At 45.7% G+C, this 27,882-nt stretch overlaps 2 protein-coding genes across 2 annotated transcripts; one reads left to right on the top strand and one right to left on the bottom strand.

Annotated features, from left to right (window-relative positions):
• Window positions 1-4,224: 4,224 nt before the first annotated feature.
• On the bottom strand, window positions 4,225-7,983 carry MED21 (mediator complex subunit 21). Its single transcript, XM_079304159.1, has 4 exons — window positions 7,630-7,983; window positions 7,359-7,473; window positions 7,055-7,155; window positions 4,225-4,917 (listed from the first exon to the last, which is right to left on the bottom strand). The coding sequence occupies exons 1-4, from the start codon at window positions 7,669-7,671 to the stop codon at window positions 4,741-4,743; spliced, it is 435 nt and encodes a 144-aa protein (XP_079160285.1). The 5' UTR covers window positions 7,672-7,983; the 3' UTR covers window positions 4,225-4,740.
• A 707-nt stretch (window positions 7,984-8,690) lies between these two features.
• TM7SF3 (transmembrane 7 superfamily member 3) lies at window positions 8,691-26,391 on the top strand. The gene is made up of 12 exons (XM_079304232.1): window positions 8,691-8,816; window positions 14,754-14,908; window positions 16,704-16,854; window positions 17,968-18,088; window positions 18,837-19,008; window positions 19,291-19,468; window positions 20,414-20,500; window positions 20,911-20,991; window positions 21,670-21,822; window positions 22,919-23,016; window positions 23,574-23,736; window positions 24,198-26,391. Exons 1-12 carry the CDS (start codon window positions 8,747-8,749, stop codon window positions 24,458-24,460), a joined length of 1,692 nt encoding a protein of 563 aa, XP_079160358.1. The 5' UTR covers window positions 8,691-8,746; the 3' UTR covers window positions 24,461-26,391.
• Window positions 26,392-27,882: the final 1,491 nt, after the last annotated feature.

Below are 27,882 nucleotides of genomic sequence, written 5' to 3'. Positions count from 1 at the left end.
CAATCTCAAGTGTGAGAGCCCTCTTCTTTTGAGCTCTTAGCTTCAAAGGTGGTGTGCTTTGTTTTCATGAATGTGGCTTCCCTCTCTTGGATCATGGCTTGAAAAAACAACTGGGATTTTTCTCTAGCACTTGTGGAAAGTTAATGTGCATTTAATTGCTTTCCCACACAGCCATAGAATGGAGTACATTTTTTCCTGAAAGAGGGTTTTTATTCCAATCTTCTCTTTTTAAGTGGGCAGGGTGGAGGAAGGATGTCTCAGAGCCAAATTACACAGTCCCTACTCAGCTACAAATTTCCACTTCACAAAATTAATTCATTTAGGCCTTCAGTGAAGTGTGTAAGAGGCTAAACCCAGGACCCAAGTAATATTTACAGTAAGCAAATATCAAGTTAAAATGGTCAGTGAAAAACTGTTTGCAGTTTGTGTTATGCTTTTTGAGTGCTAGGTACAAACAGAAGTTCAGAAGAAACATGGTTCTGGTGTAAACAGATGTAAAATAGACAATCCTTTGGGCTCAGAGCATGACTTGAATGTGTTCACCTACTTGTCCATGCTGGCTGAGTGCAGCAGCAGAATATAAAATTCCTGGTCTAGCTACAGTGAACAAGCCTACAAGGCTTTCCAAGAAATGAAAATAAACACAAAACCTGCATTTAAGTGTACACAAACAGTATGCAGTTATTGTCAAGCTGCACTCCTTCAAAGCATGTTACCTTAAAAACATTGAAATAGACAAAAACTTCCTGAAGATAATTTCCACTGTGCATGCCCCTTACTGCAAGCACCTAAAAAAGTGTCTGACATACCTGAAATGTGAAAAAGAGCTGGCAAACTTTATTTTCTATGCTCTTTGTTGCTAGAACATAGGTTACAGGTAAAAAGTTACTGTCAGTCCATGAATAATTTGTTTTTAAGTCAATAAGAGTAATTCAAGCTTTCTTCCATAGATCTTAGAGATCAAGCTAAAATTAAACTTTTTCTCTAGCCTGAGGTTTGATGCCTGAAAATTGGGCTTTTATTATTTCTTATGTAAGACTATATAACAAGCTGTGTAAAGCACAAATACAATTTCTTTCTGTAGAAGAGTCTGCCTTTGTCTAACAGTGAGTCAGCATCATCTGACGGATCAATTTTCTCTTAGTGTAGGATGTGGATTTTGCATATCACACTCTCCCAAGGGCACCTGTTGGAAACTTGGGTCGCTACAGCGTGGAATTTCACACCACACATAAGGTCAACTCAGTGCCCTCCGAGCACATCACAAAGTCTCATCAATAGGAATGAGGCTGATATGAGATACCTCATTTTCTGGCCTTCAGATCTGCCTTCCTATAACGGGGACACAACATTCCTTAACACTTTGTTGGTTCTTTGTGAAGCTGTGCATGCGTCTTGTATCCACAGGATCAAGAGAAGGGGCCTCAGGAGGAGTCTAATTCCACCTCCTGAGCAGAGGTCAGTCAGCTGTGAGGTCAGATGAGGCTGGCCAGAGCTTTAAGCAGCCAAGTCTTGAAAAACCTCCCAGGATTTTCAGCTTCTCTGGGGACCACGTCGCAAAATTTACCCCAATGTTGAAAAAACTTTTCCTTATGACCACTCTGAACCTCTGTTGTTCCAATCTCTGTCCACCATCATCCTCCTTCTCCTTCTGTTAGGTATCCCAAGGCCATTCCTGCTCCCAGCCTAGCTCCCTCAGCCTCTCCTCAGGGGGAAAGTGCTCCAGCCCATGCTGACTCTGGGGGCTCACAGCTGTCAGGAGTGTTCCAGGTGCACTCCAACATGTGCTGAGCACAGGGAAGAGATCACTTTCCTCCATCTCCTGGCTGTACTCCTCCTAACACAGTCCAGGATGTTTCTGGCCTGTTGTATTCCCAGGGCCAGCTGCTGGCTTATGCTCAGCCTGCCATGTGCCAAGGCCTGAGCTCCATTGGAGCAGAGCTGCTCTCCAGCGTTCTGCCCTGTATTGTTGAAAACTCCCAAAATCTTTTGGTATCAAGTCTATGGGGATGGCCATAGACACTTTCCCCATGCCACACATAGCAGAAGCTCCCAGATTTTCCAAGATCACCTACAACAGAAGCCAAGACTAACTCTATATAGACATTAAGCTAAACTAATGCTAATGCACTTTCCCCAATACCTTTTAAAAAAAGCATACAAATTTCTGTGTATTCTTGTCTCTGAAAAAGAGAACAGCTGCTGCGAGGTGTTCCTTTCCTCCAAGCATGGTTGTTTATAGTAAAGAAGACTAGGCTTTGATCAGTTGCTTGTGTTTGCTAAATTGATTCCAACATCTTTGCCAGTGGGCTGTATGGATTCCCAGCGTGAGATGCTCCTGCTCATTTGAAGTGGCTGAGATTGTTTTTCAATGGAATTTTCCATTGTGCTCTGTACTGTCTTTCTTCAAAGCACAATTTGTTCACTGGGCAGTACTCCTTGTCCAACATAACACACAGAACCATTGCTCAATACTTTGGTTTCCTTCCCATGAGCTCTACCTCCATCGATTCTCTTGTCTCAACCCAAGTTTCCTACCACAACTCTCTAGCAGGTAATCTGATACCTTTGTTACCAGCTGCCGATCCTGCTTTGTTCACCCCTAGCCCCTGCCCTGCCTTCCTCTCTCCGGTATTAACATTTGGAAAGCAGTCAAGGTTTCTCAGGGAAGAAAATCTGCAACAGCTGAAGTGTTGAAACATCAAACATACTTATGAGCAAACTTAGTCCTGCCTCTCGTTAAGGTTTACTTCCAAGTGTGACTACCTGTTTGATGCTAGAAGAGCTTCCACACTTAGGCAGTACCAGGCTGCAGAAATAGAGCAGTTTTCAAGTATAAAAAAATAGAAGGCTATGAAATGAAAAGAACTGTGGTTCCTGAAGATGCACACTGTCTCCCACAGTTCCCAAGTTAACAAGTGTGAAATGATGCACATGTTAAGCCCTAACAGGAAATCTAGTATGAAGATCAAATCCTTTTTGCAGCAACATATAAATCTCAATTTAGGACATCTCAAAAAAAAAAAAAAAAAAAAAAAAATCCACACAACCACACTTTAAGTCCACTAATTCAAAAGGCAAGCAAACAGCAAAAATTCATTACACCCTAATCCCAACCATCTTGAGATGCACTGGATGTAGTTTTTCCAGGAAAAACCAAAAAACAGGCTCCAGGAATGACTTCAAATGAAAATCTGGCCTCTCAATCCTCCCCAGGACATGGGCAAAATAAATAAAGGACATGTGGCTTGATAAACTGCCACAGGCCTGGGGTTATCCTGTAGCCTGTTCATCATCCACTCTTTTTTTCCTTCTGCAGAATCTGATAGTACAGGTCTTTCGCAACAGCAGACTAAATTTATGGCTACAGATATGCACATTTCATAAAATATTATTAAGCAATGAAGCACCAATCTCATTAAGCACTTCCAATTTTAGCACTTGTTTGAGGTAGAGGTGTTGAGGAATACCTTTGTCTTTTTTAATCCTCAAAACACTGTGCTGTGCTATACTTGTTCTTTCACTGGGGCAGTCAAGTGAGAGGCTGCACCTAATTCTTTAACAATCAGCATGCTAAAGGCATTTTGGAATTGTTCTGATTTGTCTGGGTGCATTAGCAACATGTGTAACTTTCAAGTCAATGACAGTGTATTCAATATATAGAAACAGGTGGCTTTGATCAGGAAATGAGCAGGTGTTATGTGGCAACAAACAACTTCCTGCAATAACAAGGCTGTAACTCGAAACAACAGAAAATGACCAAGTTTAATCCCAGGTTCATGCTTTGAACCCTATCTTAGCTGCTGGTTTGGTGTTGGGGTTTTATTTTAAATATCAAAAGAGATACTAGTATTTCTGTAGTCCTATCACAAAGAGCAAAAACTCATTCTGTGATCAAGTCTATGAAGATAAAAACACCTCTGCAGAGCACCTTGGGAACAACAGGAATCTTGCTGCTTATGATCACAGCATTCATATAGCAGCCACTGCTCACACTGAAAAGCAACTTCAGGTAATAAGCAATTTTCAGTTTTCTCACTGATTTTTATCCAGTCATCCAATGCTTCTTCATCACTGCCTGCTTCAGAGGCACTCACTAGTTGCCAAGAGAATACAGAATATCAGCAAAAGCAAAGAAATAGCACAAGCAAGTAAGAGCAAGTGTCAGTGGCAAAATGGACTCAAAGGCTCATTTGTGAATTACAAACAATAATAATGTCAATATCAGACACCTGCAGGTTTATTTCTTTGTAAATGCAATGCCAATGACAAGAACAATCACTCTGTAAGCATCAGTTTACTTTTCCTTTCATATGCCCTGTATAGGATGGTAAACCAGCCAATCAACATTACCAGTGCTGTTAATTAAAACAGATGACCATCATTGTCCTCACAGCACTGTCTGGCCAGCTCATGTGTGTCTGATGTTTACAAAAAAAAAAAAAACCACCATAGTGGGATTATCTTATATAAACATTTCTAATATGTAACAAATTCGATTGAAGTCGTATTTGTGAACAGAAAGCTCATTTCAAGTCAAGGAAACACACATCAATGCAGGGAGATCCTGAACAGAGCCCTCGTAGAAGCGTTTCTCACACAAAACCCGCAGCGAGCTGTGCCAAAGGCGCCGCTCCCGCCGCGGGCCAGCCCGCGGGACGGCCGGGCCAGCCCATCCATTCCCGGCGCATCCCGAGGCGCTCCCGAGGCTCTCGGGCAGGGCCGCGCTGCCCCCTGGCGCTACGAGTCGGGCAGGGGCTGGCTGTGGGAGCCGCTGCGCGTCTTCAGCTGCGACTGGGCGATGTCGGCCAGGGCGCTCTGGATCTTCTCGAGCAGCACATCCCCGCGGTACACCACCTCCTCCAGCCGCGCCGCCGCCTCGTGGTTCTCCTCCTCCAGCCGGTACAGGCTCTCAGCCTTCAAAGCAAAACCGGGATGATGCCCAAAGCTTTTTGGCTTTTGATGTATTTTTCACACATTTGTAGCTCTACATGCTACTGTCACATAGTCCTAGTGTTTTTCCTACCGTTTCCCTTTAGAAAAATAAGCTAACCCTTCTAATGCATACTTGGAATTCTGTTTAGTCCCATTCTTATGAAGAAGCCTGACCAGGATGTTTTGTTTTCCAACCAGAATCTGAGAGCACACAAGAAATGGGGCAAAGAAGCCCCTGGAACAACTCCAGTGCAAAAGAATGCAGGGAAAACTACCTCACCAAATACTCTTCTAATGACTGGACAATGTTTATTAGGTATGCTAATTTCTTAAACTCATAAAATCCTGGGAACCTGATGCTGGGTGTGCCCATGACCATTGGGACACTTGGAAGCTTCCAATAAAGGTCTGCTTTTTGTTTTACTATTTTAACACTGTTGCAAAGAGTTTCCTCTTTTGATATTAGGCAAAAAAGCAAGGATCTTCAACAGAACCCCAAAGTGACTTTGCTACTCCAGGATGCTGAGGGAACAGCTGAGAAAAAGTGAAAAGGTTATTTTGTTTAATAGTTGACTGCAACTAATTCACAGATTAGAGCAGAATTTGTACTGTCAACATCACCAAAAGGGCACTCAAAAGGGGCAGATAAATCGTGTTGAGCATTTGTGTAGCAGCTCCTTTTATCATTCAAGACTCAGATCTGAAACATACACCAAGACAACTTTAGTATAAAAAAAAGCAGATCAGCCTAAGTACATTTCTATTAACCAAGTATTATCTGCCACTTCTCAACAAAACCTATAGTGCATATTTGAGAGTATTTCAAGCATCTTCAACACCATTCCTTTGAAGACTATCAGAATTAATTTAATCCTGCACCAAATTAAGCAACAGAAAATAAAAATCAAAACTGGAATCCAAGTGACGGAATCCAAACTAATTTATCTTAAAATCATACTGGATAGAAAGTATCAGAAATTTTTGTGACATGAAGTTCTTCATAAAGACAGCAAGAAACTGGCAGTATCACCTCTAAGGAAAGCACATCCCTACTGGATAATCAGCTCCTCCTTCTGGAGCACCCTGCTCTGCTCACACCACTGCCACTGTGATCAGACCCTGCTCAGTCAGGGAAGAAAGTGGAATTTGTCTGCAGCAGGCATTCTATCTTCAGCTATTAAAAATGCATTTACAGGAAATTATGCTGGTGTTAATGAGCCCAATTAGGATGTTCAGCAATTACTGTGACTAGCAAAGTTCCCAAATTTAACCTCCTCTGTTTAAAACCAAACGTGAAGCCACTGCCAAGTCATTTCGCTTTAACTCATTTGGTGTCAATCTTCTGTAAAACTTTTGAATGGTTACAGAGTATAAATGTAGGTTTAAAACTTTCAGGTGATCTTAAAGGTGATCATCAGGTTTGTCAGGGAAACAGCACTCTGCATCCTTTATGCATTAAAAAAAATACTTGATGTAAATCCAGCCGTTAAGAGTCAAAAAGAAAAAAAACAAAAGATGGTTTTAATAGATCAAATCTGTGAAATAACAGAAAAAAAACCAAACCAAAACCCAAGTCTGACTGTTTCAAAGGAAGACTCCTTGTTATTGAAAAGACAGCTAAAGAAGTTAAAGTAAGTTCTGCAAACTCTTTAAGCAGAAACAGTGTGAAAGAACAAAAGACTTCTGTAGGGTTGGTTCTGCACCTATAAAATGAAATGTGAGACGATATGGCGTATTACCCAAAGGGGGAAAAAAAAGAATAAAACAATGCACAAAGCATCAGTACTGTTCCATCTGTTCTGTCAATATCTGAAAAAAAAGGGTGAGCAGTTTCCAGTATAGTGGTGGTGTGATAAAACGACTTTTTTTTATTATTTTAATAGAAAACTACATCTAAATATTGTCACTGATTATAATCTTATTTAGAACTAGATGCAAGTTCAGTATTTCCACTAAGCCTACAAAGAACTCACAGGCTTCCCTCACGAAAAACTCAGGTTTGTACTAACATCATTTTTCAATGACGACACGGCTTAGTGATGAAAAGATGTGTTTTTTTTAAAAAGGAGGAATTTTGCTATCAGGAGTGTTCTGATACTGGAATTAGGAAAACTCCTACCTGCAAAGCTGCTGTGGATTCCTCACTAGGCAGGGAATCTATGAGAACATCGATATCCTTGGCAGTGCGAGCGATCAGAGCTGCGAACAGCTGGGCATACTCTGCACAAAACACGGCACAACTCAGGCAATCAGGGAATTGTCAGAATTTTCAGAAACAAGCACAACTCCGCTCTCACAATGTTATGCAGAAAACGCGACACCCATTCGCGACTTAACCTCCATCACTCCACCAGCTAGGGGGGAGTTATTAGCCAGGCCGGATTCCGCATTCCCGAGGAGGGGACGCAGGAAGCCGGACTCACCTTCGGTGGGGTTCACGGGCTGATCCTTGTTTATGGCCGTCTGGATGTTGCTGAAGGAGGCCGGGGGGCCGCACTGCTGCAGCACTCCGATGGCGTTACAGAACTGGTCCGCGAGCTGCCGCCAACAATTAACACCGCGTTAATCACCCCGCTACAGCCGCCTCACCCCCGCCCGCCCAGCATCCCGTTCCCCCGGCTGGGGGGCCGCATCCCCGCACAGCCCGTGCCGCGGCCCCCGGCCCCGGGAGAGCGGAGGCAGCGGCCGCCTCACCGAGTTGACGGCGTCCTGCAGCTGTGTCAGCCGGTCCGCCATGGCCGCTGCCGCCCTGAGGCGCGGGGCCCGGGGCGCGGGCGCCCCCTGGCGGCCGGGAGGAGCGGTTGGGCGCCAGGGACGTCCCGCTCCCAGCGCGGCCTTGGAACGGGCTGGAGGCACCGTCCCTGAGGGTGTTTGAGGAAAGATGGACTTGGCGCTCGGTGCCACGGTCTGATTGGCACGGCGGCGTTCAGTCACAGGTTGAACTTTATCTCAGAGGTCTTTTCCAACATAAGTGACTGTGTTCCTGCCACGCTGTGCAGCGGTCACTCTGATCCCAGCTGAAGGCCGCAGCAGCGCTCGGGTGCTCCAATCCAGCCCCGATCCCAGCAGGGAAAAGCCAGAGTGTAGCGTTCCCAGTAAGCCAAATCAAAGCCAGCATTCGGCTTCTGAGTCCAGGCATTGAAGAATAAACGCCATTTGTGCCAGTTGGTTTGTGCCTGTCTTTCTCATCTCTGACAGCTGGGTACAATGCCAGCCTTCTCCCAGGACATCCTTAGAGATCATCTCTTTCCAACTCACTGCCATGGGCAGGGACACTTCCCACTGTCCCAGGTTGCTCCAAGCCCCATCCTAACCTGGCCTTGGACACTGCCAGGGATGGGGCAGCCACAGCTTCCCTGTGCCAGGGCCTCAGCAGGGAGTAATTTATTCTTAAGACCCAACCTAAACCTGATCATTGTCAGTTTGAAGCCATTTCTCTTATCCCGTCGCTACACGCCTTTGTAAATATCCACTCTGTAGCCTTGTCACTGATGCTGTGGGTGCAGCAACGATACAAACTAATCCCCCCAAAGCGTTTTCCCACGGCACGGCTGGCTGAGGATTTTGTTGGGGAGGTGGTGTCTCCCAAAAGATTTAAGCAGATTTAAGCCCCAGGTCCCAATACGCCAAACCCCTCCGTGCATTTTCAGGAGCTCCCTCGCAACCCCCGCCGCTCCCGGCCGGGCCCTCCGCAGGTGCCCGAGGGAGCGGGAGCGGCGCTGCCGGGCCGGCCCCGCCCGCTCCGCCCGCCCCGCCCCGGCCGCCCGGCCCTTCCCGGCCTCAGCCCCCTGCCCGCTCCCTCCGCAGCGCCATGCGGGTCTCGCCTCTCCCCGCGCTGCTCCTGCTGCTCCTGGGGGTCCTGCGCCATGGCGGAGCCTCAGGTGAGGGCGGTGTGCGCCGCAGCGGGGGCGCGCGGGGCTGCGGCCGCCATTAGCGGCCGGAGGAGCGCGGCTCGTACCGGGAACTGCGGGGCTGTGCCTGTGCCCGGGGGAATGTCCAGCGGCAGCGGCTTGCTGCGGCTGCACAGCCTCCTGGAGTATTCCCGGTGCTGGTGCTGGCCGCTGTCCGGAGCGATGAGCAGCAGCGCGGAGCAAAGCTGCCTCCAGAAACGCTGTGTGTGTTTATGGTTATCTTAATCTTTCATGCGGACAAGGAGAACCACCCTCTTTATTTTTCCCCTTTCCCTCCGTATCCTCTTTTTTTTGTTGTTGTTGTTGTTGGGTTTTTTTGTTTGTTTGTACCTTAATTGCCGTGAACGCCATAATTTTAACTGTTTCGTGGCTAATTCGGAATCATTTTCACCGCGCCGCTGCGGGGATGCGGTACAGCTGGTGTAGGGCTGCATTCCCTGTACAGAAACAAGGCGGCATTCGCTACCTGTGAACAGGAGTTTACATGACAAAGGGAACGAGGTTTGGTTTTGCTTGCTTGAGTTTTTTTTCACACCCGACCATGTACAGGTGGTCATGGGCTCCCACCGCCCTAGTGGATGGTGGATTGAAAACGCTATAAAAATAGGGAAAGGAGCAAAACCTGCAATTTGCAGCTTGATTCCTAAAGTTACTTGTCTGTACTGATGTAATCTGACTTTATTTGGCATGTTTGTTTTTTGTTTTTTTTTAATAATTTCCTTGTGTTTTTGTAATTTCCATGTGACTGAAATAGGAGTCCAGAGTTAAGTGTGCTATAATAAGTATGGTTTGGGAAGATTTACAGTCTTTTTTTTTTTTTTTTTTCTGGTTAAACTCTTATCTGTTCAAATAAAGGAAAAAATAAACAGTTTCCTCTCAGACATAATTCAGAGATAAGCAAGCAGTCCTTCATGTTAGGGCTGATATAAGCCTCTTTCTCTTAGTTTTGCTGTATTTTTGTACTTGTTTCTAACCATAGAATCAAGGTTTGGGACCTTAAAGCTCATCTCATTTCAATCCTCCTGCCATGGGCAGGGACACTTTCCACTAGACCAGGTTGGTCAATGCCCCACCCAACCTGGCCTTGAATGAATGAAGTTTAATTGTCCCGAAGGAGACTCTTGGGATACTTTGCAGGGCTGCAGAACAGCATCTGGGAGGTGTGGAAGGCTTCTCTCTGCCCAAATCTCATGCCCAAGATCCTAATGGAGAGCCGGGTATTCCCTGTTTCTTGCAGGACCTAAAAGCTTTGGCTGGGCACCTGATGGTGGCAAGCAAGTGTGAGCATGAAGGCTCAGGGTTCTTAGACCTCAATGTTTATCTTAATGCTAACAAGCAGTTTGTCTCCTGGACTTGATGAAAATGGGTCATGTGTTGAGTAATTTTTTTACAATATGTAAAAAAGCAAAGCAACTATGAGATTAAGCAAACTGCTTTGCCTTGAAGTACCCTGTTGCTGTTTTTCCTTGCGTGATTGAGGGTGGAGGGGGAAAGTATTTCCCTGGTGAAAAGCTAATAAGATGTGTAATTTGTGTACCAGAGTCTAGCTGATCATTAGGGCCTTTAAACAAGGCCATTTGCTTAATGGTTCACTGATTTGAAATTGTCTTGTAGTTTTTTAGTTGTGAACACCCACTTTGTAGGGATGGGCTCTGCTGACTCCTGATCCTTGAAGGTTCTGCTTCATTTTAAAAGTGCTGATTAGTAAAATCTTTTCACGATGGCCTGTGTTAAGTCTCTGGGCTTCTGATGGGCTATAGCTGCACAAACTTGGTCTTAGTGCAGAAATGTTTTATACATTGTGTTTGTTGTCTTCCAGGGAGCTCTGTCCTCCTGAGGAGGAGTTCAGCTGGCTGTGTTTGCTACATCCAATCCAGGCTGTTTAGTGTTGGAAAAGCTAAAGTGAATTTATAGTGCAATCAGGACTGAGTGGTGCTTTTTAAAGGGAGCTTTTCTAAAGGACTGAAGGTGTTTGTGCCAGCTGTAGAGACGATGCTTTATAGTAAATTCACACAAAACTCTTCCCTCACTTTTCAGGCTGTAAAGACCTCTAGCCTGAACAGAATCGTCCTCTGGGATGGGAACGGTGCAGATGCTGACAAGCTACATTGTGTGGTGTCATCTGCTTTAAGCACCAAGCTGTTCTAAGTCTCAGTACACACACAGTCAAAGTTCAGAAGCTTTCAGAAATGTTCCTGCTTCTTTTGGGAGTGGGGTAGGTGCTGTATTTTCTGGGGGGTACAGTAGTGTGGGAAGACAGAGACCTTGTAGCCAGACTCTCCCATCATCTGTGCCTGCATGGCCTTACAGGTCTGATAGGATATGGCTCCAGGCTTTATTCTGTTAAGTAACTGTATGCTAATGTTTTTCTTACTCAAACTGGTTGTCAGTCTGAGCTTGCACTTCATTAAATGTCTTCATGTGACTACTTGTTGTTGTACTCCCTGCACTGGAAAGTTCTCCTTGGCTCCTTGAGCTTGCTTACATCAGGTTGTTCTGCTTATCCACTGCAAGGTGCTTGGCACCCAGTAGAAATGTGTTTTCTCTGACTGCACAGGACCTCTCTGAGGCAAGCATAAAGTTTGAGCATGGCTTTGTAGCTGAAGAGTGTTGTGTGGGCAGCAGTGGCATTTCTTCACTTGTGCTAGGTGTAATCAAGAGCCCTGTGTGGTTAACTGCTCTGTGGTGGTGGGCAGTGACACTTGGCTGTTGGAGCTGGAAATGTGGTTTACTCCAAGCATCAGAGGAACCAAGAGCTTGGCACTGAATCAGCATAGTGGAAACGGTTCAAGCTGGGTGTAGCATGTTGGGGAAACTGTGTCACAGGGAAGGGATAACAAGTGCAGAGGCTCTGGAGTTGATTGTCTTGTTTAAACTTATGAATAAGGGATTTTGATCCCAGAAGAGCTCCAGGAGGTTCTATTTCTTTGCTGTTTTTGCTGGTTCTGCCCTTCATGTAAGAGAAGAGATAGTGTGGGGTGACAGAGTGGGCTGTTTGCTGTGCTCACCAGCTCTGTGTGCAGGACTGTCTGTGCTCTGGTTCTGGTGCTGTGTATGGACTAATACATGCCCAGTGCTCGGTTTCAGCAACCGAGCTGACTTCCTTTGAGCATCTGCTCAGTTGATAAGCTCTGTAGCAGTGTGGGTTCCTCTCATGTATCTAATCCAAAATTACATTCATGTTCAGAACTGTTACAGTTTTTCCTACAGGAAGAGGGAGTAGCCTGGCACTTGAGACTGTTCCCAGACGTTCACTGTTGGAAACAATAAAACAAGCTGGGGTGCCTGGGTTTGGCTCCTGTCTGTTGCTGCCTTGCTGATCAACTCTCTCACTTGTGAGGTGGTGGTAGCTGTGCTGCTGGTCCTGCAGACCTGTCTGGTGGGCTGCCTCCATGTCGATGGAGTTCTCCAAAGGAGAAGATTGCATGCTGTGTCTCACTGTGTGCTCATGGAGATCTCTGTGCCTGTCCTTACAAGGATGTCGGACAAGACTGAGCTCTCTGTGGCTCAGGGAGTCTAATACCTGTCTGGTATTAGAACCAGAGAGCTGGTGATAGCAATAGACCTGGTGAACTGTGAGCTGATAATTTAATCAATTAGTCTTGCTCAGCATCTTCCCTTTCTGTCTCAGTGCAGCAGGAGTGACTTGTTCAGATGACAGAGATGAAGGCTGGAAGGTTGCTGTGGTCTGTGGCTGTGAGCAATTCTCTTCCAAAAACCTGTAAGAAAGTTCTGTTGCTCTGCAGTGCTTGCCATCTTTTAGACCTGGCTGGAAATGTGTTTCAAGGAGCCTGTGAGCAGCAAGCTGAACAGTACTTGTGTGATGGGTGTAGATGTTCTTGTTTTTCACCCCGAGCCTCTGCTCTGTGTCCAGACTTTGGGATAACGTGTGTCACATGTGCTGCTCTCGGAGCAGTTATGCAAACAGTAAAGCAATATAGAACACCATACCTTAATTCACCACGCTAATTAAACTTGAGAGAGAGAGTGCCTCTGACATTTAGAGTCTCATGATCACGCTGAAGTAGTGGCTGTGTCTTGCTGACGAATCTGTCCTTATTTATGCAGAGGCCCCTGGGGATGGGCAGGAGTGGAGGTGAGAAACAAGGCGGAGCAATGCAGTTTTTCCCCTTGATGTAGATCACACACAGAATGTGTATGGTTTCAGCTTTTTTCTTGAAAGACCTTTAAATGTGAATGTCTTGTGGTTCAGGAAGCTCTGCTGAATGTTTTAAAGATCAAAGAAAAAATATTTTTCCTGCATTGTAAGCTTTCACTGTACATTTCTGAGTGTATAGATGTGTAGTCTGTGCCTTCTGAATGGTTTTCTTTAGCATTCATACCACTACTTGTATTTCTGGTAGAACTTGAGCTGGTGGGGAAAGATCTGAGGGTATCTGAATGCTGCCCAAGGCACTCTGAAGAATCAGAAACTGAAGGATACACAAAGGGTTTTTTTTCAGCTTTAATTTTACATTAGTTACTGTGTGAAAATTTGGTGCAGAAACTTCCACCTTAACACAAACTGCAGATGATGGAGCAGAAAAATGGAAAATGTTTTTCTTCTAAAGTGGTTTGTGACCCCCCATATTTTAGCTGAAGTTTTATTTGTGATGCAGTACTGGTATTAATTGAATTTTGGGAGTGAGCATGTAAGGACTGAAGTTCCTTCCCTCACTGTGTAGTGAGCTGAGGGGCATGAGGATGGGAGCTTCCCTCTGTTTACATATCAAGAGGCAAAGAAACTGGCCAATGATGCCAATTCTTGGCAGGAGAGAGATAAAAGTAACAGGAAAGCAGTTAGAGAGTACTGGGTGTAGTTTCAGGTAAGAAAACTGTCCCCTCTCTTGTGAATGGGAGCCCCACTGTGTCACCAGCAAGTGTCCCTGGAATGGTGGTGCTGGTGATTGTGTTGGGGAACTTGGCAGCACCAACCCTTTCCTCCAGAGGCAACTTCATTGAGGAAGTGTGAGTGTGTGTTCAGGCTTGGTAAATTTAAGTTAGTTTGGGTAGAGAGGCAGGCAGAGGAATTCAGGGAAAAGCCTGGAAGGCATTGTGGATTCTGGTTGCTGCCACCAACCAAAGATCATCTTGTGGCTTCTGTGTGGCTGCTTTGCTTTACTCCCTTGCATCCTCTGTTCCTCAGAACCCAGGAGAAGCCAGGCTTGCTTGCAGGGCCTGAATGGCAAGCCAAAGCTTATTCTCAAAGATCTTATATCCTAGGTCATGTGGTTCTCTTTAAATTAAAATGACAGTGGATCATGGGGTTATGCCCATTGTAAGAAGAAATGGTCCAGACTGTGACCGGGAAAAATTAGGAAAAATTAGAGATGGGGATGCAGCAGTCCTAATGATAAAAAACTGTTTAGCAGGAAAAAGCATGGAATAGCTGAAAGTGGGTAAGTGTATGTAAACTACAGATTTGACTCTGTCTTCTGGAACTTGACTCCAGTTCTCATGGTCTGTAGGAGTTAATCTGGAAAGTCTGATGGGTGTTGTTTAAATTGGCTGGCTGATACAAACATACCTGCCTGTATCTGCCAAAGATCAGGCAATCCTCAGTATCTTCTCTTACTGACTTTCTGGAGTGTAGCTGGCTGGCTGGGCTGGTGAGCTCAGCTGTATCAAATCCTGACTCCTGGCAGGAAGCCCTGTGCTCAGGTGAGTGCCAGGCTGCAGGGCAGGTACCCTGGCTGTGCCTGTATCTGCAGGTACAGCTCTGTGCTCTCAGCAGTCTCTGAGGGCTTGGTACAGCTCACAGGATGAGAGCAGCACAAAGCAACATCCTGCTCTACTCCCAGCTGACTAATACTGGGCTACTGGAAACTTCCAGGCTTCCCGCATAATTGTTTCCCTCTGGACCAAAAAAACCCTGTATCTTCCCTTTTTTTTCTTTTTGTAATGCAGGTCTTCTTGAGCTCTCCTTGGGAAAATTCAGAAATGTGCTACTTAACCAGACCAATCCGGTGGAGGCTGTAATCAGGAACATCGCCAGCAATGTGACTGTGGTTATTTTTCAAGTGCATGCCCAGCAGAGTGATGTGGTGATATCCTTTGATAAGGTAAGAGTGTCACTTCTGTTGAGTGCTGCCTCCCTTTCAACAAAGGACTTGGCTCTGGTACATGTAGGACTATTGAACTGAAGTTGTATAAATAATGAGTGTCTTTCACCTGCTTGACTTTTAGACAGTGTTACTGTATCTTCAGAAATCCTTTCTTGTACTTATACCTCATAGCTGCTATTTTGAAAGACTGAATGCTAAAGGGATGTCTGAGCTGGTTTGAAAATGTTTCAAGGCTCTTTATTTGGTGGAAGTGGTGTCTTTGTCATGTGGCTCTACTGTAGCTGATATTGTCAGTCAGCTTGTTATATTAAAACCAGATCTGTGTGTTTGGCAGATGCCCATACACTATCACTTTGGGATGTTTAGTTATCTGCTGTTCCCATGGCTTGGGTTGAACTGCAGGTAGGATGTGTTTCTGTCCCAGCTCCTTGTCCTGAATCTAATTCTCCTTTGGTAAAATGGAGAAATTCCTCCACATACTCCAGTGAAAGCTGCTGCTTCTAAATAGCAATAAAAGCATTCCTGCTGCTATACCCTGCATCCCAGTAATAATGGGACAAAATGAGCCTAATCTAAAATACTGATTTTTGTTGTCATGCTGGGAGGCTGTCACTGGTATTTGAACAGAGCATTGACCAAGCTGAAGGTGGTTAAATGGAGGTCTGACAGCTGCAGTCTAGTTGTCCTCTCTGCACCAGCATCTTTGAATCAGAATATACTGAGTGCCAAGAAATATCCTGGGAAGCTTAGAAGATGAATGACCTGTAAGACAAGTCAGCCAACTCAGCCATCCTTGTACGTGTGAAACAGCCAGGATTACAGGGCTGAGGCATTACTGTTACACCTGTTCAGTCTTTGCTTGCCTTTGGTAGAATCCTCTGCTGCCACTCCAGATCCTCTTTGCATTCATGGGCCTTACCAGGCCGAGGGCAGTGATGCATAAATGCAGCTGCACTGCTTTTAGGGCTGGCCTGCCTCTAGAAATATGAACTTGAGCCAGACCTTGAAGTCTGCCAAGTCCAATGTGCTTCCTTACAGCCTTGCCTGTGATTGTGGCTGCCTTGGCCAAAGGCACTTTCCATGCTGAAGACATGGCTGCAGGTCAACTGGTCATTCCAGCTGTGAAATTGGAATACTGTCCTTGCTGCCTGATCTTTGCTCAAGGACACTGGTTCTAGAAGAGATGCTGGTGCCAGGGTTTGGGTCAGTCACTGGCCTAGCCCCAGAAACATTTGGCATTGCTGGTGTTAAGGCAGCTGTCATACAGTCATCTCTGTTCTGGTGGAGATAGGAAGGTGCTTCTATATGCAGGTTCCCAAAATACTTCCTTGCTCCCACCTCACAACATTTTATGAGGGATATTCTAGGCCTTTTACATTTTTACTAGTCAATCCATTGCCAGATCTACTAGCTAGATAACTTGCTTGTGATTATCAGCTCTTTAGTAGTCCCACACTTATCACTTGGGTTTTTGAGCCTGAGCCAGGCAGTGTGTAGTGTCAGAGCTCCCTTTTCTCACCAGCTTGGGATGCCATGCAGAGGGACCTTGACAGGTTGAGAGGTGGGCTCATACAGTTCACCAAGGCCAAGTGCATGTGGAGCTGGACAATTCCAAGCACAAATGCATTTTGGGCAGAGCCTGATCTGTTGTAACTGGCACCGATGTGTGTGCCTGGCAGGTTTGTGGCAGGAATAGCCTCCTGTGACATTATCAAAACACAGGGATGTTATCAAACTGTGATAAAGCCTTCTCAAGAAGAACTGCTTGTTTGTGTGGTTTGTTTCTGTGCAGGCTCCGTCGGTGAACAGCTCAGGAGTGGGGGTGGACAGAGGGCTGGTGTCCGTGCTCCGGCCGGAGCAGACTGTGTGTACGTGGTACCTGCGTGCCCTGGCTGCTGGCCAGGTGCTCAGCACTGCCATCTCCATTCCCTACATGGAGAAAGGTACGTGCTCAGGGCATGCAGCTCTGCTCAGGCAAGTCATCTGCAAATGAAGTGTTGATCTCTCAGTCTTACATGGTAGAGATCTGATGGAGATACCAGAAGTTCTTTTGAAATGGGCTGAAAAAGTTTTTGTCACTGCTGGATTGTGAGTTGTGATGCACTCTGTGGTCCTGCCATGACTTAAGCCTTAGAACAGAAAACTGCTGTGCTTGTGATCATGGAATCACATATCTGTTTGAATTGGAAGGGGACCATAAAGAACATCCAATTCCACCCTGCTGCCATGGGCACAGACACCTTCCACCATCCCAGGCTGCTCAGAGCCCCATCCAGCCTGGCCTGGAACACTGCCAGGGATGGGGTAGCCACAGCTTCTCTGGGCAGCCTGTGCCAGGGCCTCAGCATCCTTGCAGGGAAGAGTTTCTTCCTCATATTCAATAAAATCTACCCTTTTTCAGCTCAAAGCCATTCCTCCTTGTCAGGTCACTCCAGGGCCTTGTCAAGAGTCTCTCTTCATCTTTCTTGTAGGCTCCCTTCAGGTATGGGAAGGCTGTTGGAAGGGTCTCCCAGAGCCTTTTCCTGGCTCAACAGCCCATACTAAGAACCTTTCCTCATAGGAGAGGTGCTCCATCCCTCTGGTCATCTCCATGGTCCTCCTTTGCACTAACTCCAGCAGGTCCACATCCTTCTTGTGTTGGGGTGAGGTCTTGCCAGAGCCAAATAGAGGGGCAGAACCTCCCTCCCTTGCCCTGCTGCCCACTGCTCTTTGCATGCAGGATGTTGGTGTCTCTCTGGGCTGTGAGCAGATGTTGCTGGGTCATGTCAAGTTTCTGGTCAGCCAACATCCCCAAGTTCTCCTCGTTAGGGCTGCCCTCAATACATTCCTCACCCAGCCTGAGTTGGTGCTTGGGATTGCCCTGAGCCATGTGCAGGACCTGGCAGGAGTTTCCATTCCAACACTCCAGTCACTGGAGTCACCCATGTGTGGAGACCTGTCAGTCTGCAGTGAAACCCTTTTGCTGCCTGCAGGGCCAGAACCTGAGGTTTTTCTGTGCTCAGCAAACAAATCGTGCCTGCAAGTGCATAACTGCAGTTATCTTCTCTGTGTTCTAGATCCTATTCCTGGGGGCTGCAATCTAGAATTTGACTTGGAAGTGGATCCAAATATTTACCTGGACTACACATTGGTTGATATACACATCAAGTTTGCCCCTGCAAACTTGGGATACGCCAGGTGTGTGGAAATCTTCAGTGCACTGAGCAAGACTTTTTGTCCTGTGTTTGGTCAAAAGGCTAAAATTAAAATAAGACCCTGGTGTAACAGCTGAACCATCCTGCTGCATGGCAGGAATCTTGTTTGCTGCAACAAATGTAAATAGTGAAAAGGAGGAGGAGAATCGGGTACTGCATGAGAGAGATAAAAGTTGAGTTACATCTTGTGGGGGGAGGTTATGCAACTTCAGAAATGTAAGCAGTCAGTAAATACTGGATCTTTCCATTCCTTGTAACAGCTTAATTTGTTTGAGGAGCAATTGTGTGTTACAGCCAGTTTTATTTCTTTACTAGTACTAAAGCATGATAGTGACGCAGAGTTTTGTTTAACTTGAGACTTCAAGTTAAAAGGCATAATTTCCTGAATGGTGCCTGGTGTCACAAGTGATAGGCAAGGAGTGGGGAAGACTCTTCAGAACTGCAAGGAGAGGCAAACAGTAGTGCTGTGGTCTTTGGCTGTTGTGGTCTCTCGAAATTCTGGTTATGGCAATAAATAGGAAGCCTCTGTAAGTGTAAAGGCAGGTACCAACCCCTTGTGCCAGAGTGGTTCTGTGTGGTTCTGTGCTCACAAATGCAGCCCAGCTTTGAGTTAGCTGCTGGTGTGCACCTTTAAAGAGCAGAGGCAAACCCTGTGGACAGGTGACTGCTGAAAAGTAATGTCAGGTCTGGAGCCTGTGCTGGGCAGGTGGCTGATGTGCTTTTCCTTGCAGAGGAGCGAGCCCCCCGTCCTGTGACTCGGGGACGGGTGAGAGCTCGCGGTGGCGGCTGCGCTATGACGTGTACCAGTACTTCCTGCCCGAGAACGACCTGTCCGAGATGGGGCTCCTGAGCCACCTACGCAGAATGTCTGGGGTGCACAGCGTCAAAGCCAACGGCATCAAGGTGGGCCCCCAGCTCTGGGTACCAGCCGTGGGGCACTGCTGCTCCTGTTTGCCCCTGTGCTTATCTTTGTGGAGGGGAGACATAAGGAGGAGTGAAATGGCAGCCTTGCCTGCCTCGGGGGCCAGACCTAGGCCAGTAGGCTGGCAGGGAACCTGAACTGTGCCCTCGGGCAGGGAGGAGCAAAGCAGGAGTGGGAGAATCTTCCCCTGTCAGAAAACACAGTGGTGCTGGAGGGAAGGGTTCCATCCTCTGAGCCTTTAACACAAATCATTCTTTTTCCAGATGCTTACGCTGACGGCCGATGACAAGACCAATGTCTACTTCTCCTCACTTCCTGGGCAAGGTGTGATCTACAATGTCATCGTGTGGGATCCTCTTTGGAACACTTCTGCTGCATACATACCTGTGCATACATATGCCTGCAGCTTTGCTGACCTGGTAGATAACTGCTCTTCCCTCAGTAAGTTGGGAGTTGTCCTTGTCAACTCCTCTGCAGATTGTTGTGCTCCAACATGCTGAATATGATTCAAGATTATTTTTTCAATGTGTGCAGGAGGTCTTTGTTTTACACAGTGTATATTTTGTTACTTTATGGTGAAGTCTTGTTGATTGAGGTGGAAGTCTAGAATGATGAATTGAGCCTAAGGAGAACCGTTAGCAACTGAAGGTTTAACTTAACAGAATTTAATAAATGGCTTGCATGTGTAACTCTGAACTCTGTAGCGCCACCCCAACTTTATCCATTTAAACTAGATACATAATTTCAAATAATTTGTAGGACTGCAGATGCTGCATGTGGAGCTCAGCTAATAAAACAGACTAGATTAGGCATCTGCCAGATTTTTCTATCTGTTCTGGTGCTAACAGGAATCAGTAGCCTGCAGGTGTTTCGAAAGGAGGCAGTCATCCAAAATAAGAATGAAGATAATGTCACCAGTAGTGGAGTAGCTACCAAGTAATGCTGCTTTGTACCAAGCTATATAATGATAGAATTTGAGCAGAAACAGCAAAGGTGCCACTCCCATTATGAATGCAGAAGGGACATTAGTAATTGGTAGAATTTGGTTATAAAGTAAGATTTGCTCTCATTATTTTCTTATATACTGTAACACAAGTGACTTGTCAAACTCAGTGTTGTCCTATGACAATGTGGGACAAAATTACCTAGGCTAAATCTCTCTAATTCAGAGCACTTGGAAAATAATTTCTTAATCAGTCTATGACTATTTCAATGTTCTGTTGAAGATCCTACTAAGTCAACTGTTGGTTCAGGCATTGCAGGTCTGACAGAGTGGCAGCTTTCACTTTGTCACTAAAGTTTGTGACAGCAACTTGACCTTACCTTAATCTCTTTGTTGGGACTACTGGGTGAAATGCTCTGCTAAACCTACCTTTCTTCTTGTAGGTAAACTCTCTACCAAAGTATTCTTCACTGCTTTTGCTGTTCTTGGTCTTTTCACCTGCTTTTTTGGACACAGATTCTGGAAAACAGGTACAGAATGTTTCATCTTATCTCATAAATCTGGTTGGAACTTAATAAATGTTACTCTGTGTAACTTAGAATGGTGGTGTTTTACCAAGATTCACTTGTTAGTGCTGCTGTGCCAGTTAGGTCTACTGTTTTTCTTTTATAGGCTGTGAGCCTTTAAGCTCAGAGCAGGAAGTTTCTGGGGTGCAAAGAATAGAAACCTAGATCTAGGGTGCATGCTGGGCAATGTAGCTATAAATATGTAATTTTGGACTATCTATAGTGCTTGAGGACACTCCTGTTGAGAACAAGATGTTCTGTCTCTCCTTTTGTGAGCTGTTATGTTCCTTCTCCATTATAATGTGAAATGTCTGAAGATTCACTGAAGTGGGTATGGTGTGAAGCTTGCTAAATTCTTTTTCCTTCTTCTCTAGACTTATTCTTCATGGGCTTCATTGTTGCAGCATTCGTCTTCTTTGTATTCATCACAAGGGTAACTGGCCTTAGTTATGACGGTGAGTAGATGTGCCAGGATATTCTGTGCTCTTCCCAAACCCCTGTTAGGACAAAAAACTCTTCAGGTACAATCTCAGTTGTGCTGTTGACCAGCCTCAAGAAGGATGATAGCAGAGTGATTGAGCTCTGATTGCCATAATGGCTGAAAATGCAACAGAGTAATTGTTCTTTCCAGCATCAAGGTGATGCAGAATTAGTAGCTGGATTTAACTTCAGTGTTTATCCAAGGAAGATAAGAGGTGTTTGGAAACTCTGGAAATTTGCAACGTACTTTGTTCCTACTTCCACAATGCATGGACCTCTATTTCAGATCAAATGCAGATTTTGTCTGTGAAATGGAAGTAGGTGATTTGTGCCCAGCTTATTAGACTAGACAGAATTAGTTCTTTGTCTGTCCCACCTCAGAATTCCTTTTTTGATACATGTGCAATAGCTGTAGCCACTTGAACTGGGAGCTGATGTACCTGGTACCAGGGCCTCCATTCCCTTCTTTCAGCAGCACAGTCCCAGCTGCAGGCTGGCATCTAAATAAAGTGCATGAAGCAAGTTCTGATACTTTTGTTACCTCGTGCAAACTCACTGAAAAAAAGCCAAACATGCATATATATAAAGCTGCTGAACGTTACTGCAGGAACTGAAGTTTCCAGAACGCTGGAATTTTCTCTTTTCTCTTTCAGTGCGTCTCATTTTGACAGCAGTGGCCGGGATTATTGGAGGCCTGCTCTTGGTTGTGAGCTGGTGGAGATTTGGCTCTGTCCTGCTCAGCATGTTTGTTATTGGACTTGTGTTGGGATTTCTCTTCTCATCGACGCTCTTCTTTACTCCCCTAGGTAAGCACTGGACTCCTCTGCTTGGTGAGTGCTGTGTTCCTGCTGGGCTGCAGGCACACTGCATGGCTCAAGAGTCAGTGGCACTCTGGTTTACCTTAGTGGCATGTTTAACTTTCCAGTGCTGGGAAAAATAGGATGTACCTGAAAGCTTCTTTCAGCTGCACTGAAATTAAAACTACTTGGGGGAAAAGGAACTGTTTTGCAGAGAATTTGGTGACTCTTCCTACTTTAACTGTGGGCCATCTCTGTAACACCAGCTCTACTCCAGGCATGTGCTTGCTCTCTTGTTCTCTGTCCAGAACAAATCCCAGTAGAAAATCTACAGTCTAATTTAAAGGCTTCAGGCATAAAGGCCTTAGACAAATTGCTTAAAATCCAGTAAGCCTGCTGAACTGGAGTCCCTCTGGGACATTAGAGCATCAGCTATACTCTATTGCAATTTTCAGTCTCAAAACTTCTCTTTTTAAGGTCCCTTGGTTGGGACAGTTTTTCATCCTCCAGTCATCTGGTTTGACTCAAGCCATGATTCTGGGATAATCCATGCAGTCCTTGGTGGTCTTGATTCAAGTGGAGCAGTGATTCAGGTGGAGGTCAGCTTGTCCCCTCTGGTGATTCCACAGGCCTTAGAAGGCAGGGGGAACAAAGAAGGGTTTGAGTGATTTAATTTTCCTAAAGCCCAGAAGAATTTTTTGCCTGGTGGTGTTGTGATGACTACATTTGCACCATACTCTGGAGTCAGATGCAGACTTTTAGCTTAGAAACCCATAGAGGCAACAAAACATCTTCTTACTGGACAGCAGTACTCTGATACTTTTCATTCTTACCAGGTGAGGAATATGTACTTTGTCAAAAATATCTGTTCCATGGACAAGATCTTCTGTTCCAGCACAGAGTCCAGAACCTGTGCTTGACTGGGACATGTTTTGTTCTTGAGTAACTGTTCCAATACATCTTAAACAGTCAGGATTTGAGCTCAAAAGCTGGGTTTTTCAACAGTGTACTCCAGGTGTTTCTGAATGTACTGAATTTTGGGGGATAAAGCTGACCCCAAACACTTGTGCAAAAAGAAATGTTTCCCTCACTGGTGTCTTGGCAGGAGACTACAGGGTCTTTCGTGACGATGTGGTGTTCTGGGTGACCTTTATTTGTGTAGCCTTGATGATTCCAGTGCTTTTTGTTGGCTGCCCAAGAATTGTAAGTAACTGTGCTATCCCTTCAGAAGGAGGGATGGAGAAGTGGGGGGTCAGATTTCTTAATGCAAAAGGTTGTCCCATGGAATATGTACAGAAAACTTAGCACAGCTCTGTGAAGCTCAGCACAGGGCTAGTTGCAAGCAGTTCCTGTTCAGCCCCACTTGTGCTGAATGGTCCAGAAGCAAAGGAATGACTTGTAGTTTTGCACGCAGCATCCACTCAAACCTGCATTTAGTTGACTTGTGCTGTCTTATCAGCTTGGCTGGATAACAGGTGTGTGCAGCTGATTTATCACAGAAGAACTGATAAAAATTACAAAATACTTGTCCAGAAAAACTGTGGCTTCCCCATCCCAGGCAGTGTTCAAGGCCAGTTGGGCAGAGCTTGGAGCGACCTAAGGTAGTGGAAGGTGTCTCTGCCTATGACAAGGGATTGAAACTGGATAGGCTTTTAGATCCATTTCAATCCAAGCTATTCTGTGATTCTACTGTCTTAGGGAGGTGGGGAATAAACAGTGTTCATCAGTCTCCTAAAGCTTTGGTTTTTCTCCCCATCTAGCTGAATATCCTGGCTTCTGGAATAGTGGGCTCTTACACAGTGATCCTGGCAATTGCTTGTTACGTCTACACAAGCCTTTCTTACATCACCTTAGATGTGCTCAGAAGGGTCCTCAACAATTACTTCAGCAGAGCTTACACCAATGTGCCTTTTCAAAAGAATGGTGAGTCCTCCTGAGGCTTTATTCACTCTTTAAGGAGAAATCACTGCCTCTTTGGTGTTCTGTTGTAAACAGTGAGTGAGGGCAGGAAGGGGATGGAAGGAAAACACAGTGTGAGATTTAACATCCACATGAGAAATTCTAGTCCTTCAAAAGCAATACTGAGTGGACTCAAAGGCAGGAGCCTTCCTGCAGGTTGTGACAAATGCCCTTGTGAAAGGTGCTGCTCAGACTTGGGCTGGCAGCTTGCTGAGGAGCGTGCAGAGTGGGCAGTCAAAGGCTTAATAGAGGGAAGAGACTTCCCAGCTCCCTGTGTGTCCTGGCCTCTGCATGGAATCACTCTGGACATCTGAGGATGTGGGGATGATGCTTCATTCTTTTCTGTCACTAAACTAGTCCAGTGTTTGTGCTTGGGAAAGCAAGGAATGTTCTGCTTTGCTATAGGAATCTTTCTCTTTTTCCAGACTTCATCATCCTGTCGGTGTGGGCAATGCTGGCCCTCAGCGGGGTCACTGTGCAGCTCCGGCGGGAGAGGAGCGAGGTGCCCTTCCCACCACATCCCTATCTCACCTGGAAGAGGGAGAGGGAGCGTAGGAGCACCAATGTCTTAGACCCCAGCCATCATATTCCTCCCCTGAGAGAGAGGATCCACAACAAGCTGCTGCATATCAAAGAGTTCTTCCAGAAAGACCAGCCAGCCGGGGAGAGAACTCCACTGCTTCTGTAACTTGCCAAATAACTGGTGGGAATGGAGAGAGACGATTTGGGAGTGGTGAGATGATTATCAGCAACCAGCCAGTGGTGCCGGATTTACCACTGCTAATTTGTCCTGCTGAATAAGAGATTGCTGCTTGCCCAGCTTGGCAGAGCAGTTACCTGTCCAGTACACTACATGCTGTTTGTGACTCCTCTGTGGCACACTCTGCCTGCTGCAAACTGCTTGTGTCCAGCTGCAGAATCCTGTACTTGTGGTCAAGGACAGGCATTGATCCTGTGGGGTCTACTTTGCTCTTTGGGTACGTGAAATATCAACCAGGCCTTGGAAAGCAACCTGCTGATTGTTCCCTTCATGTGGAAATGTCTGCTGAGGCAGTGCACAACTTGCTCTCAAGGGTGGGCAGCCTGTCCAGCTGTGAGGGGAGGGACAAGGACTAGACATACAAGGAGTTCTTCCAGCAGGAACTGAGCATCTCCTAATACAGGTACAAAATGTGTGGCTGCAGACACACTGGTTTCCAAGAAGTGTTACTGAACCTTGCAAGCTGAACTGAGTGACTTGAACCGAAACTGCACTGAGTTAACTGTTGTATGTGTGCACTGTGGGGTCGGGAAGGGGACTGGTCTGTGACAAGAAGACTTTTTCCTTCACTGTTGGGTAGTTCTGTAGCAAGCTGGTCATCTGGTCTCTGTACAGAGATGGCTGCTAAGAGAACACAAGCATTTTCTCTTCCTATTTGCTTTCTGAACAGCCTGTGTCTTGTTTCTGTTCTGCTATAGTATCTTTTTTTTTTTGATGGTGCTGCCATAAAAGAAAAAAGTAAATAAGCTCTTTGTAGCCAATGGTAATTTTTTTTTTCCCCTGGAGTTGGCTGAAACAATTATTTATTTTTAGTTATCTTTTAATTTTGCCTTTAAAGGGTGAGAACAGCATTCAGCTAGCAAGATACTGACCAGGAATCTTGCTGACTGGATGCATTCCTTATCTATTTGAATTGCATGTGCCCAAAGCAGAATGTAGTATAAAAACAGATGAGGGACCAATCTCCTGTGGTGGCTTTATGCTCTTCCTTAAAAAACCCCCAAGAGCCATATTCAAAATGTCAACTGGAGCAATGTGTTTTTGGCTTATGCCAAGGAGACCTGAGGGTGTTTTACCTGTTCTTGTCCCTGGTACCCCATCCTGGTCTGCAGTGGGGGTCTGTCATGCACTGGAGGATGGCTCAAGTCTCACATCCTGTACCTTGGCACAGGCTGTGGTGACTCTTCCTCTTCCTCCCTGTGTCTGAACCTTCAGTGAGGGCAGCCAAGTGCACAGTCCTTCTGTGTGAGGTGAGTGGCTGCTCAGGTTCCTGCATGGAGCTTCCATGAGGGAATTCCCCAGGCATGGAAGTTTAAGCTCTCAGCCACCACTTTAAATTCTTGGTAGGAAATCTGTAAGAAGCAGCTCTTTCTGAGGAAACTGGCAAAAGAACTTGTTCTGGGAACTTTGCTGGAAGTTAAAACACCCTGGCATAGACAGGAATCAATGGATTTTAAATGACTTTTCTTTAAGGAGAGCTCAAAGATAGTGTCCAAGGTGACTGAACCCTTCTGATGTTTAGAGATAAATCCCATCTTTGCTTGGAGCTGGACCATCTGCCTCAAACAGCAAAGCAAGGCTGAAATCCTGCAGTTTGGGTTGTGTTTCCCTGTGCTGTTGTGTGTGCACATGGAGTAAACAAGGAGCTCTCCCCTGGGTCTCTGCCCATCCTCCCTGCACTGATCCTGAGCATGTCTCTGCCATGTGTAATGGCAAGCAGCAAACCCTTCTGTGGTATAGAAATGCTCTCAACTGTTTACCTTGGTGGGTTTTTATAACTGCTGCAATTAACATTGTGCAAGAAACAAGTTTAACTCTAATTTTCTATATCTTTTATAATAAAGATGTCTTTTCAATGATGCTTTTACTGTTTAGCCTCTGCCTTTGATCTTGTAGGGAGAGTTTGCTTTGAAAAATTCCTTCTGGCCAAGGGCTGGGGTGGGGGAGCTTGGCTGGTGTTGCAGTGACACCCAGAGGCTGAGAGTGTGGCTTGTGCTCTGTGCAGCCACGGGGGGAAGTGCACGGTCCAGAGAGGCTTTTTTGAGAGCTTTGTTGGATGAGACTCTAGACAACAAAGAAATGGTTGTCATCCCCTTCTTGCCTGAAAACTTGTCTGCAAGATCACATAGAAGTCTTCTAGCAGAAGTGGGCTTTGAACTCTTTTTCTGACATCCTGACTTGGAGATTGTTTCCTTTTTTTTAGTTCTGCCAAGAGATGGTTCAGGAATTTTCTTCCATAATCCCTAAATCACAGTGAGTAACAGCGGTGATGATCAGAATACATGAACTGACCCACTGCAATGTTGAAGGGGCATTTTTTTGTGTACCCCTTGAGGTTCAGGGTGAGATCTGTTTAAGGTCCCTTCCAGCACAAACCCTTCTATGACTCTGATTCCTTTCTGTCCTTGCCTTGAGCTGTCTTTGATCTGGAAAGGCTTCCAAAAAAGAGGAAGCTCCTCCAGAGAAATCTGTAGGCTCCATCTCAAAATGTGTTTTTCACTAAGCCTTGGAGCTTTTCATCTTTCTGCCTTCTGACCTGTCAGTAGCTGTAGGTCTGCAGTGATCTTGGCAGTGTTTTTTGGGGTGAGCTTTAGTGGAACTTTGGTTCCTGGTTGGTTTATCTGGTGAAGAGTCAGCACAGGAAACACTGAGCCTTTGGGTATGCAAGGTGAGTATTGCATTAGGTCACTGTGTCCTGACTCGGGGCTGGAAAGCATTGATATAATCATATATCCAGGTTTATTTGGATTTTGCCAATGTCCATCTGGTTGTCCTCCCCTCCCATATCCTGGATTAGTAGGCTCTGGTGTCTGAGTTTTCTCTGGAAACAACAGCTCCCATAACACTTGTGTGTTCAACAGATGCTTGTTGTTTATAATATTTATTTTATTGCTCTCAGAGCTGGTCTGTTCTAGCCCCCAGCCCCAAGCAGCCAGCTGACTCCTGCTGAGCATGAAGGGCTTTGTGCATCCTTGCACACTGGGAGAAGTCTACTTCAAACCAGAGCAATAAATGAGCTCATTTTGGGGGTGAGAGGGAGTGGCAGGAAGGAGGGTTGTGTAGAACTTCCTTGCCTGCCTCAGAACTAGATCTTCACAAGGCTGTCTTATCAAAAAAGCACCAGTTCCATCTAATTTGGTGTAACAACAAATTATCTTATATGCTCAAAATGAGCTGGACTTGGTGTTTATTCAGAATGCTGAGGGTGGGGGGGGGAAACCCATACACAGGAAGCAGATAGAGAATTGTAGGAGGCAGCTGCTGTTTGCTTAGCCAGGAATGTAATGAGCTGCAGATGAGTCATTTAAAAATTTGTTTACGGTGTTCTTGAATATAGTATTGGAAAAGGG

Source organism: Erithacus rubecula, assembly GCF_903797595.1.
Source record: "Erithacus rubecula genome assembly, chromosome: 4".
Classification (NCBI taxonomy): Eukaryota; Metazoa; Chordata; class Aves; order Passeriformes; family Muscicapidae; genus Erithacus; species Erithacus rubecula.
This window is presented reverse-complemented; position numbering and strand designations above follow the sequence as displayed.